This window comes from Phoenix dactylifera, chromosome 3, assembly GCF_009389715.1.
Source record: "Phoenix dactylifera cultivar Barhee BC4 chromosome 3, palm_55x_up_171113_PBpolish2nd_filt_p, whole genome shotgun sequence".
In the NCBI taxonomy this organism is placed as follows: Eukaryota; Viridiplantae; Streptophyta; class Magnoliopsida; order Arecales; family Arecaceae; genus Phoenix; species Phoenix dactylifera.
The window spans coordinates 7,638,996-7,651,711 of NC_052394.1; the positions used below are offsets into that span (position 1 = coordinate 7,638,996).

The 12,716-nt window shown below is 39.5% G+C and overlaps 1 protein-coding gene across 3 annotated transcripts; it reads right to left on the bottom strand.

The window, feature by feature from the left end:
* Nucleotides 1-517: 517 nt before the first annotated feature.
* LOC103711438 (ATP-dependent RNA helicase DEAH13) lies at nucleotides 518-12,193 on the bottom strand. Of its 3 annotated transcripts, none has more exons than XM_039124495.1 (12): nucleotides 12,020-12,193; nucleotides 11,734-11,842; nucleotides 11,522-11,594; nucleotides 11,334-11,408; nucleotides 11,185-11,234; nucleotides 10,957-11,017; nucleotides 10,427-10,837; nucleotides 8,405-8,650; nucleotides 8,047-8,277; nucleotides 4,001-4,114; nucleotides 2,733-3,917; nucleotides 518-2,629 (listed from the first exon to the last, which is right to left on the bottom strand). In XM_039124495.1, exons 2-12 carry the CDS (start codon nucleotides 11,832-11,834, stop codon nucleotides 1,166-1,168), a joined length of 4,011 nt encoding a protein of 1,336 aa, XP_038980423.1. In that variant the 5' UTR covers nucleotides 11,835-11,842; nucleotides 12,020-12,193; the 3' UTR covers nucleotides 518-1,165. The 3 variants fall into 3 exon arrangements, with proteins under 3 accessions (XP_038980423.1, XP_017699367.2, XP_008795799.2); XM_017843878.3 differs by having other exon boundaries at nucleotides 12,002-12,193; XM_008797577.4 differs by having other exon boundaries at nucleotides 11,939-12,193.
* Nucleotides 12,194-12,716: the final 523 nt, after the last annotated feature.

Sequence of the window (12,716 nt, forward strand, 5' to 3'; positions counted from 1 at the left end):
ACTCTCCTAAAAGCTGATACACTTAAAACCCACATACATAGAAGTAACAGTTTTTTTAATAACAAAAACATTGGCATGCGAACCACACCATCATTACTTGGATCTATATTTTTAAAAATGTATAACAAAAATTCACCGTATCGGCACCATACTAGCATAGTATAATATGCCACTGGTTTCGATACAAATACCATCTAGTACTATGCCCGGTACCATACAGCATATCACGTACATAACCCAATAATCTAATTCAGAGATTCTGGTTGCTAAGCAGGGATGCGACCGGCAAGCAAGCCACAGTATCAACCGCTGCCCTTTAGATTAACTTGGAAAAGGACACAGGAGACCCGTGCCTGCTTGCAGCCATTCCCCCTAAAGAATTCTTTCTGCCACTGTAGGTAGAAAATTACTACTCCAATTTATTGTTTCTTCATCAGCTGAGTTCAAGCATCTTATATTAGCAAGGCGCGGTCCACTTCCTGTGATAACTCAAGAAGGAAAGCTCACAAATACAATGTATGGAAATGAAAATAGATAAATAAATGTGTGTTCATTTTGCTATAATGTAGTGATGCCTACTGCTTCCTCTTCTATTGTACATTTTGTTATCTGGCCACAGTTACATCAAGACACCACTCCCGTAAAAGAAACACAAGTAAAGCCTCTAGAGGCCAGATCGCTATACAATTTTTTCGGTAAAGAATACCATAAATAAAAGCAAATGTCAGTTAAAAACATTTCAGTACGCGAACTTCATAAACAATGCAAGTTCATCCTCCAGCACCTTTAGATTTTGGCTGGCCAATCCAGACAGCCCAGAGAACTCATAGATTGAAGCCTATGGGTTCATACCTGTTTGTGGTACCAATTCAATATAGGTAAATTAAGAGATTGGTGCATACCCAGAACAAGGAGGAACCGCATGCAAGATGACCCCTCAACAGGATGCAAGTTTGGCGGAATGCAAGTTCAAAGAGAATACACCGATTTGATCGAGCCTGATGGTAATCCTTTAACTGGAGGTATCAACCTCATACCTTGTGACAGCTGTTTCTGCCTTGGCCTGCGAATGCCATGGACTTTCCCAACAGCCCACAAGATTGTGGAAGATTAATAGCTGCACCAAAAAATGTGGCATTTATTCCACATTTCACGGAATTCCATATCATTTTACCTTTTTCCTTCCTTTCTTTGCCCTTTTAGGAAAAAGTTCACAGCCCTCAAGAAGAACCTCATGGTGCATTTGTTCCCAGACATCTCCAAACTGATAATGAAATCTCTCCTGGAACCAGCGTTTAATCTCGGTATGCAAAAACTGAGGATCTTGACTCCAAGCATCTCTCAGCATAGCTCGGCTATCAATGATTCTTGACCCAATCTTTAACCTGCTGAGAAGATCCCCAACCCTTCTTTGCCCCAATGCTTCAGGCCTCAATAAGCAAGATGGTGGTGCAGCCAAGAACTTCTGAAAGGATCCTAGGCATGGCAATACTTGTCCTTCAAGCAAAGCACAAGCAAATACGGACGCACGAAGGATATCATTCTTGATAGGTAATCTATGCAATGGGAGCTGCCAATTATGCTGCCCAAAAGTAGGGCTGACCCAGCAGAAGACTTGGTCACTTAGAGGCTCGTAATAAGGTTTCGGGTCTGTAAGTGGTGCAGAGAAGGTGCAAAGAGAGATAGCATACTTGACAAGCCAATCTGACTTTACACTGGTCACTCCATGCATATATGGCCTCTTTGTTTGAAGAAGTTCAGTGTAAACTAGAAACTCTGGTGCTGATCGAGAAACAGAAGACCAGCGGTGGAGAAACACTGTATCCTTCAAAGCACAAGATTGATAGCGAACAGCACGAGCCCTTCCATCATTTTCTGATGATTCTGAAATAGTACGAACACGCTTTGCAACTCTATCTGCCCAACCAGCACATATAGACTGCCCTAAAAGCTCCTCTTCGTTCATTAGTAAGGGATGCTTATCAGAACGGATCCTCCAAGAGAGCTCCACATCATCAGCAGTTCCATGATTCCATGCAAATTCCTCACAAAACTTGCTCTGATAAAATATCAACTGTAGCAGCTGTTTCCTCATCTTGGACAGATCTTCCATTGTTTTCAAGTGAAGCGAGTTTTCTTTGCAGAATTGCACCGAGTTTTCTGCAAGCTCAAAAATTTGCAAAGCATATGCAATAGTTAAAGCATCACTACTGGGATTACAAAATCTTGCACGAGCCTCTCTCTCCATGGCTTTTACCTTTTTCTGCCTCAGCTTTTCCTCCTGGTCCTTCATTTTCTCGGTATCAGACTTTTCTTGATCAATATCATTGTCCCCATGGTTTTCCCCAAACTGCATCAGGAAAGGATTTTGAAAGCTTAAAGCTGATGCAGCAGCAACAGCATATCCTAGCACAAAATTTGCTCTGGCATAGCCTTGCTGATTCCTCATGATTTGGATAACTGTCAGAAGCATGCGGGAATGACGAGGACTCATAGGGTACTGTGCCATCGCCCTCCCCATGGGTGTAAGTCTTCCTTGGCTATCAAGTGCCTCAAGAGCCTTTAAGCAAAGTTCAGCTTCCACCAAAGCTTTGGTCTCGGGAGGTGATGGAAACGGGAAATTTGCAACCTTAGAACACATAAGGAAACAGAGAAATTTAGAAAAACAAACATTCAAAAAAAAGGACAAAGGAACAAGAAAAACAAGTGGCAAAGTATTGTGCTTTTGAAACCTTATCGATGCCCATGAACTTCATGAGGAGGACAACACCATCTACAGGAATCTTGGATATCTCAGGACAGGAAAAATCAGGAAACAAATCATCTTTACTAAAGGCAGCAGATGAATAGAGGCGGTAACAGTGGCCAGGTCCAGTTCTTCCAGCTCTTCCAGCACGCTGAGCAGCTGATGCCTTGCTTATCCACTGGACTTCAAATGCTGCCATCCCATTGGTGTAATTATAGGTCTTGACCTTTTCTTTGCCAGTGTCAACCACATATTTTATGCCTGGGATGGTCAAAGAAGTCTCGGCCACATTAGTAGCAACAACAACCAGCCGATCTCCTTCAGGAACCTCTTCAAATACACGGAGCTGTGCAGAAGCAGGGAGCATCGCATATAGGGGCAAAACATATAATGCACCAGCAGAACTAGTAGCAACTTCCATACTTTTTTCTAAACTAGGAGCATCAGGAAGACTTGGTTTCTCTTTGCAATCTTGGTTGGATAAATTTCCAGCTAAAGCCTCAAATGAAGCCTTCAAAGAAGAAAGGCTTTCAACATCATTCAGAAAATCTAACACCAAACCAGTCTTCTCTGGGGCTTCAGACTTGACAGAATCTTCATCTCCACTATCAACTTCCAGCTCACTCTCTGATTCTGCATCAGATAAATCAGAATGCATATCTGGATTGTTTCCATCCTCCTCATAGGAGCTAAACCTGTCAGTTTGTTGGTCTAGTGAATTGCTTCCAATCTCAAATGCTTCATTGATTTCCTTCATATCCAGATCTGAGCTTGCAGTGATTTCGTTGTCTTTCTTCCTCATAGAATTTTTTTCTTTTAATTGTTCTGATGCTCTTTGCAACTTTTTACACAAGAACTCCACTTCCCTTTGTCCGGTGACAAATACAAGTATGCCACCTGGTGGAAGTCTCTTGTGAATTGACATGACCTTTTTATAAGCTTGTCCTAAATAATCTTCTTGTGTCGTCTTTGAAAAGTGAACTGTCACAGGGAATTGTCTGACAGGAACCTCTAAAACAGGTGGGGGTTCATGAAATAATTTCCTGTTTGAGATGAAGTCCTCAACTCGCAAGGTAGCACTCATAAGTATAAGCTTTAATTGAGTGATCATATTTTCAGGACTGATTTTTCCTCCTGAAAGCATTTTCTCCTGCTGCTCTGCATATAATTTCTGCCAGTGCATTCATAAAAATTAACACAATAGTTATTTGGCATAGATGAACAGAAGTGAGGAAGTTTAAATATAATTCTAACCTGGCGAAGCTTTATAATTCGAGAAAGCATTCCGATGAGTATATCCGTGTTCAAGCTCCTCTCATGAGCCTCATCCAGAATAATTACAGAGTATTTCTTTAGTAAAAAATCACTCTGCACAACAGGCCAATCAACTGGTATTGTAAATGGAAAATGATGACTCACTAGAAAGTTAATAGGAATGAACTAATATCTAAAAGACAAAATTTAGCATATATAATTGTATAGTACCATCAAGTCACATGACTGACTCCAGCATCTAAAACATTGCATCAGTCAAGGCACGTTCTAATTCAAGGATACTGGTAACTAATCAACAAGAAATCATGCACTTGTAGCCAACCCAAAAGCACCTTCTCCCACTTTTTCTATTACAGAGGAAATAAGAATGATTGTATATTACAAATACACAATCTCCAGCACTATCTAATGGTGTCTGAGTAACTAAATCCAGCTCTGTGTGTGTGTGTCTGACATGCAAGCACACAGACAACTTGTACGATTACCAGAAACTGGAAGACAATGACACAAAATAAAATCAACTTCAACATCTTAGCTAAAAATCCATCAATACAACGAATACTTTTTTTTTCCCCTTGAGCTAAGGAAGGGCCAACAGGCCAACCCAAATACAACAAATACAATTAATTAAGCTAATAGGCTGATAATCAGTTCGCATGTTTGCCCCTTCCATGGTGATCAATCAATATAGCAGTGCTTTACACGCTTGCAGAAATTCAATTGACACCTCCCACTTCAAAAGCAACCTTCCTAAACTGTACCTCATTTAATCTTTTTCTCCACATCTAGTTGGTCCCATAAGGCAGAACCACCTATCTGTAAGCAACCCTAAATAGACTCCATGTTTTATTTCTAGAATAACACAATTGTATTGATACCAATTCTACTGTCTTCTTTATTGTTAAACTGGCTCTCATCTTTGTAAAATGCTACCTGTTGTAGTATACTATTACTATTCACTACTTTGCGCGAAAAAAAGTCACTTGGTCACCTTCAAATTCATCAAACATGCGCATAACATTAAACATCTCGTCTTGTGGGAAATTTATTCAGCTCAGGAACTTGTGGTTACCACTCAATCACCAAACACTACACTATACTGCAAAGAAAATTTTCGCGGTTCACATCACAGGTGAATGTTATCTTTTCCACCTCAAGGATCCTTAACTTTTGAATTAACCTGAAGCATGCATGACCATATGCACATTACTGATCCCACAATTTTTTTTCTAATCATTCTCCAACAGCCCCACAATTTTTTTACACATCTGTGCAAATTGAAGCAAAACCCATCCAGTTGAACATAAAGTGCACCATCTAAAAAGCTTAGAAACCCAAAAATGAAACGCTTTGGAGATTTCTCACTCATACATCAAGTGGTCCTAAAAAACAATAACTTTAACGACATGGTATAATGTTTAGATTTGGTCTTTCATTTACAAGCATCCAGATAAATTACATTTTTGGTTTGTATGTATTTTAAGATGTATAGATCATGATCACTGATTGGACTCTTTTTAGAATTACCTTACAACATTGATATCGTCCATTTTGTGCTAACTTCATGCATAGGAAAGACCTCCAAAACACAACTGTATTTATATAAATATTTTAAATAGTATAATTTTAGTATTATAAATCATTACCAGCACCTTTAAAGGCCCTCTATTGATTGAATATTGGTAGGACTGTGGCAATTGGACAAAAGGATACTAGATTAACTCATGTATATGTTTCAGTCATGGATTAAGTGTGATTGGCCTGGCATAGCATGACAAGACATATATACTGTCACAATGCCTCCCTGGCATGTGCCATTGGCACAGTATCAACTACAAGCTTGTACCTGGCATGCTACAACACCAATGCATGCCAAGCACTAGCATGGCACGACATAGTATGCACCATGCTAGTGCCAGGCCAGCACTCCAACATGTGATACTTCATCCTTGGTTTAAATACACTTCATTCTGGTTCAAATTTGTCCTAAGATATGTTGATCATGTTAAATACTTCAAATCTTTAATTTGTTTATGACCACCAAGCTCTTCTTTTCCTTCTTTTTTCCAAGATCAATAGGTAGCTTTCATTTTTATGACCAGATGATCCCTAGGTAGGAAACCTCCGATACATTTGATTTTCATTCAAGGCATTTCTAATATTATAGATCATGCTGAACAGCATCATGTCTGAATTTCAATGGCCCATCATTTATTTTGCACTAACAGGATTCTAGACAACCTACTACAACTCTAGCATAACTACATAAAGACACATTTATATGCAAGTAGTTATGCATATATATAGAGAGAGAGCAGAAATAATATCTCGTATATACGTTTCCATTACAAGTATATTCCTGATACTTTTTTGCCATTTGTATAATAAGAAGGCCATGGGCTTTTGAGTTGATTTTTATTGCTCTGAGGTCAAGCCGTCCCTCTATTCAATTAAGCCAAGTTGACCAAGGTTAAGACATGGTCTGACTAAACATACAAATGGGATAAATAAATTTCAGCTACAAAGAGGAAAGTATCTCAGATTAAATTATCAATGCCCAGAAAAATCCTAAAAACACAAGCCAACTCTAGCAGCTATGAGCTCAAGCCAATCTTAAAAATAGGTTCAAATCAACCCCAAATTTTTGGTGCTCCCACCAAGGAATGGATGGAAGACAGGCTTGTATAAATGATAACAATGAATAAGATGTTCAACAATATATAGCAATGTTATTATTGATTGCAAGAAGTTATATATTATGGCACCTGTACAGTTTTAATAAACACATATGTCTAGCATTAAATCTAGAGAAATATATGCTAAAGCGAGTGGAAATTATGTGATGCAGCACAAGATGCAACTAGCAGGTACTATGATCAGCTGGACCATACTAAGCTTCGCAGCAGCCAACAAATTCGTGGTTGTTGAAGTCTTTGCCCGCAAATCCACTGACTTCTGGGACGCTTGGCATGGTCTAGTTGGTTATAATACTTATTGGCTACACCTTATACTGCAATATTATGAATCCACGAAGATATGAAGTAGACATCATCTTTCCAAAGTGGCATTTCAAGTTAGGAGATTAATAGACAATGGAATATCAAAAATTCAAAATAACTACCGCTAACAAGTTATACCTATTGACGTGATTTTTGAATGGATCAAAGATTTTTCAAATTGGTGCCCATACAGTGCCGACCACTGGCCGATATAGTATGTGCAATGGCACATAACATGCTAGGAGACAACTGTCATGCTGATTCACAAAAGAAAGGGGTTGTCTTCACACATTCCATGCCTACACACAAGTGTCAAACTGATTCACATACAGACACATTAAAAAAAAAAAGACTGTTTTCACACTGTTAAGCTCAGCTTGGTACTGTGCAGTAACAGCAGGTGCAGAGCACTGGTTCCCTGTCAGTAATGGCACTTACAGCCAGTAAAGATTGGTACAAGTGGCTCCTAATCCATGGAACAGATGTAATTTGTGTTTACTGAAGCATATTTCTGGCTGCATATGTAATCAGACTAATAATAATGTTTTTCACCTTTAAAACATGCTCCCCTTCAATATAACAAAACTATTAGTAGTACCTACTCTAGGGACATTTTGTTTGACCAATAGACCTTGAATTGGTTGCCCTAATATTCATAAAGATAATGAGAATGCTTGGTTGTATGCAAACATCATGGTCTCCCTCTCTCATTACTCTCATTTCTCTCTCCCACTTTTCTTCCCTCTGTCTCTCTCTCTCTTTTTAACTTCTATTGCATACTACATAATAAATAAATGTTTTTCCTTTTCTCCAATGTTTTCTTCCCTTTACACAGCAATAAAAAAATCTGATTGCTGCAGAACAGCAAGTATATGTGTTGATCACATTCTCAATCTCATCCTAAAGATTTACATTTTGGTATTACAGTTGGAGACACTATAACATCAGTCAAGGATTACACTGGTGACGAACAACTTAATTTCATAGAAAATTAAGTATGCATAAGTTGGAGTTTCAGTACGCAACCTGGACTTCTCGAAGCAAAATGCCATCAGTCATAAACTTGATGGAGCAGCTATCTCCTATCATTTTGTCATGCCTAACTTGAAAACCAACCTCTTTTCCAAGATGGAGTCCTAATTCAAAGGACACTCTCTTAGCAGTGGCCAGAACAGCTACACGCCGTGGTTGGGTAACACCAATGATTCCTTTTCTGTCACTATGATCACTTGACCCAAAGCCAGCTTCATATAAGAACTGCAGCATGCCATTAAAACAGAGATCAATAAATAAAAACAGAATTTAGTGAAATGATATTGCCACAGAAATTAGTGAAGTGATATTGCGGCAATTTAAGTGTAAGAGGTATCTAGTAGGAGCATACCTGTGGAACCTGGGTAGTTTTACCGCATCCTGTTTCTCCACATAATATTACAATAGAATTCTCATTGATAGCTTCCATTATCTCCTGTTCCATCATAATTATGGGAAGATCTTTCCTCTTCTCCTCAACCTCCAATGGCCTGGATACATGCACTACAATAGGAGCATTCACATGCTCCTGGTCCATGAAGTCTGGGGGAACCTTCATGTTTTGATAAGTTACTTTTGAATCATCTGCCTCTTTTCCCTGGAAGGGCAGAAAGAAGCAACCTCATCAGCTAAAAATCAATACAGAGATTATCTGCAGAAGCAATATCCTTTTGCATGTAGTCTAGCTTCAGAATTAGATTGATGTGTCATTTATGATAACACTCACAACGGTACCCAGAGAAAAATTCATCTGAAATTACTTTAACAAAGAATAAATGGTGCTAAAAAAGTGTTTGGTCTTGGTCAGAATTCATATCAAGTTGGTATCACACATCAATGGATTGCTTGAAGAATCAAGAAAATTTGGTAAAAATCCTTACAACGTATATGCAAGAACAATAAAGTTTGCGATCTTTTTTTTTCAAACCCAACAAGCCTCCATCAAGGATCAACTTCAAAGTCTTTCCTAGATCAACTTCAAAGTATTACCTATTACAACTTTTATGCATGCTTTAAGCATTTATATCAATGATTGTCGAACCGACCCAAATCGGGCAGTTCAGCCCATACCGAACCGAACTAATGCCGACCCAGGATGGTTTGATCGTGTGGGTTAGTTCGGATATAAAATCTCCCCCCCCCCCGAGCCTCTCTCGAAGCGAAGGACCATCTTCATGCCCTAGCTCCGCTTCTCTCTCTCTCTTTCTTTTGATGCCGGCCACCGTCGAGAAGGTCCCCCCCCCCCCGGGCCTCTCTCGAAGCTCTCGAAGCGAAGGACCATCTTCATGCCCTAGCTCCGCTTCTCTCTCTCTTTCTTTTGACGCCGGCCACCGCCGAGAAGGTTCCCCCCCCCCCCCCGCCTGGCTCTCTCTCTCTCTCTCTCTCTCTCTCTCTCTCTCTCTCTCTCTCGCGACTGCATCGCGGACCTGGCAGTTGAAGGGCTTTGGGTGGAGGTGCTCCCTCTCCCCCCTCTCCAACTATGATGGTGGACCGCCCTTCTCTCTTCCTCCCTCCCTCACCACTCACTCTTCCTCCCTCTCCCCCTCTCTGTGTCCCCTTCTCCCTATCCTTATCCCTCTCCCTATTCTGGTACACCCTAGAATAGCACGATACAAACCTGTACCTTGCCGAATAGGTCACCGACCGGCATGAGCCCTAGTACCAATTTGGCAAACTTTGATTTATATTGAAGAAAGTTTATCCTGTGCATAACAAGTGAATAATTTATTGTCGTTTGATGAGGCTAGAGAAGGGTTGGATGTCAATGTTCTATGGAGATGATTAAGAAGTTATAAGATATCTTATTCAAGGGAAAAGATTGCTTTTGAATATATAAATAAATAATATAATGTATAATAAATAAAAGTTGGTCTATGAAGTAGAAATGTGCACCCGGAGTTCTAGACAAGCATTCAATAGCATTAAATCTCCAAGGAAATATTATGGGACTTTAAGAAAGACTTTGTTATATGAAGAGTATCAGGCTAGGAAAAGGGGATGAGTATAAGGCAAATGTCGTAAATGAATCTGCCATGGTGATCTGGCGTATTCAGATTTTGATGCAATGAGCAGTCAAAGATCCTTCATTGGCAAGAAAAAAGAGTTGTCATTCAAAGATGAAGATTGAAAACAACAAATTGACTTAGACAAACACTTTGGAGTGAAAGAAAGACATTGACAAACACAGAGTTGGGAGAAGTAATAAAACATAGCTCCTTCAAAAGGCACAAGAAATACTATAAATGGCATATACTGATAAAGTTACAAAGTAAAATAAAAAATAAAACACATTAAAAGGATGGTAGATTTAACTTTATGAAAGGTATGAGAATAATAAGATACCATTAGTTGTTTAATAAGTCTTGAAATATACCTTTGAATCGGTCTCGTGTCCTTTATCACAACTACTCGAAATGAATGCTGAATGTTTCTGCTCTTCTAGACTGCATGTACTGATCTCCTTATCTGGAACTACCATAGTCGGTGGCACCCCATCTGTTCCAATATCCACAACCGCCTGACTCTTGTTCGTTGCTGTTGAATGGATTTCAACAGACTTGCTATGTTTGCCATCATATCTTTCCTTACATTCTGCAGGCAGAACACTATTATCACAACAGACATTTTCTGGATCGCTTTTTTGGTGATTGAGCTTCCCAGTGACTTCATTATCATCAGAAACATTCTGACTGTTCTTCTTAAATGGTGAAATGTCCTCAGGCACATCTATGCCAGCCTTAGAAAGTTGGACAGCTCGTCTGCGTTTTTCCTTCATAGTCTCAGCCTACATCACAATTAATCAATGCAACAAACTAAGTTTTAAAGCCAAGTCATAACCTAATTGCGTAAAATTATTTCCCAAGTCAAAACCAATTTAAGTATTATTAATTGAATATTACATACTTGACCAATAGTGCCTGAAGAATGTAGAAGAGAATATGCACCATCCCATATCTTGCATTTCCTGCAGCAGAGCAGAGAATCATTGAGAGGTATCAGCAACAAGTTATCACAGCAAATGTAATAAAAACACCACCAGAAATTTTTTTTTTTAAAAAAAAAGAAAAGATGAAAACTTGTCATTCATTTGAAAGCTTCATCAACAGTTTCACTATAAGGAAATTAGCATACTCTAGAATCTTAATACTTCTAGCTTGCAGCAGCTTCTTTTGCTTCTCCTCCTGGACATATAGAAAAAGAATCAAGGAACAAAATAAACCAACAAGAATAGGTATTCGGAAAAAAGAGAGGAACAAATTCATAACACACCAAAAAGTTACCTCCAACTTTTTTAATTTCCTCTGTTTGCTTTTGCTCAAAACTGGAACTTCCTTGTTCTTATTCTTCTTAGAAGCCTTAACAAGAGATGCAAGAGCTTTTAGAGGCAATCCTACCACCACCCAATTAGAAAATTTTCCACAAAAATACGTATAATTCTTCTTAAACACTCGATTAGCATGTTCCGTACCTTGCCTTTGTCTTTCGAGTTGCTCTTTTTCTTTTCAGGCAAAAGAATCGCATTGCTTCCATCTGCACTGGAACTACAATAGCAAAACAAAACCCACAAGTCGCATCAATGAAAACCTTAACAATCTGCAAAAGCTTCTGAAATTCATTATTCGAAGAACCACTCGGTACCAATATAATTCTCAAACCAAAGTCCTCAAGAACAAAACTTACTTCAAACCATCTTGAGTTACTTCCGTCCCGAGCAACTGAACGGTCTCACCCGAAGACTGATCATGATCATTAGAATTCGACCTCATTCTCTCCCACGTCATTCCAAAATCTGCACGAAAAGCCCACTTTCCAGCGATCCTTAATCGAAAAAAAAAGAAAAAGGACAAAACAAAACCTAGAATCTACTTCACGGAAACAAGATGACCTGAATCAAATAATTTGCAGAGTAAAAATAGGGCTTATTTTGCGAGTAAAAGAGAGAACGGACAGCAAGAACAACTTATACGATGATTTCTCTTCCTCTTTACGCGGGCTTTTGCTCGTATTCCGATCGTGAGGACGGCAGGTTCCAAAACCCCTAAACCCTAGGTTTTGGAAGAGGGACGGCGAAAGAAGAGGGAAAAAAAAAGCACGAAGGAAAGATGTGGCGTTGGATTAGTCCCACATCGGCTACGAAACGTTTAGAGAAGCTCGAGGAACGGCTATAAGTAGGAATGGCAGGGAACCCTTCTAAGCTAACCCGTCCTGTCGGGGGGTTGAAGGCGACACGTCAATGATCGTATAGAGACGGCGGGTCGTGCCGACACCCAACGAAAGCGAACACACTCACTAAGGGCGAGCGACGCCCACCCCTACTTTAGGTGGTGCTTCGCCCGCCAATTTTTGGAAGGACTCCTCCCTGGAGGGGGCCTACCGTCACCAGGACAATAAAATAAACATTGTATTTTACTGGCTAAGGTTTTCACCTAGCCAGAAGTTTGGGAATGTTGTCTACCTTGATTTAACTTGAGTGAAGATATTATATCAGTTCTAACGATAATTGTGTGGGTTTTAAATTCCAGAGTGGTACCGAATTCGGTGCCATGTCAGGTATCGTTCATGATCCTTAGGGTTCCAATTGATCCCATACGATTGTAATTAGAATCGAATTGGACACGTGCAAGTACATGATTAAGAAGGAAAGGATAAAGGATTTGAAGAAT

Coding starts and splice junctions, on each gene's coding strand:
- LOC103711438 (XM_039124495.1), bottom strand. CDS start 11,834: ATGACGTGGGAGAGAATGAGGTCGAATTCTAATGATCATGATCAGTCT. Junction 11,595..11,733: donor GTAACTCAAGATGGTTTGAA/GTAAGTTTTGTT, acceptor TTGCTATTGTAG/TTCCAGTGCAGATGGAAGCA. Junction 8,651..10,426: donor GACACGAGACCGATTCAAAG/GTATATTTCAAG, acceptor CTGCCCTTCCAG/GGAAAAGAGGCAGATGATTC.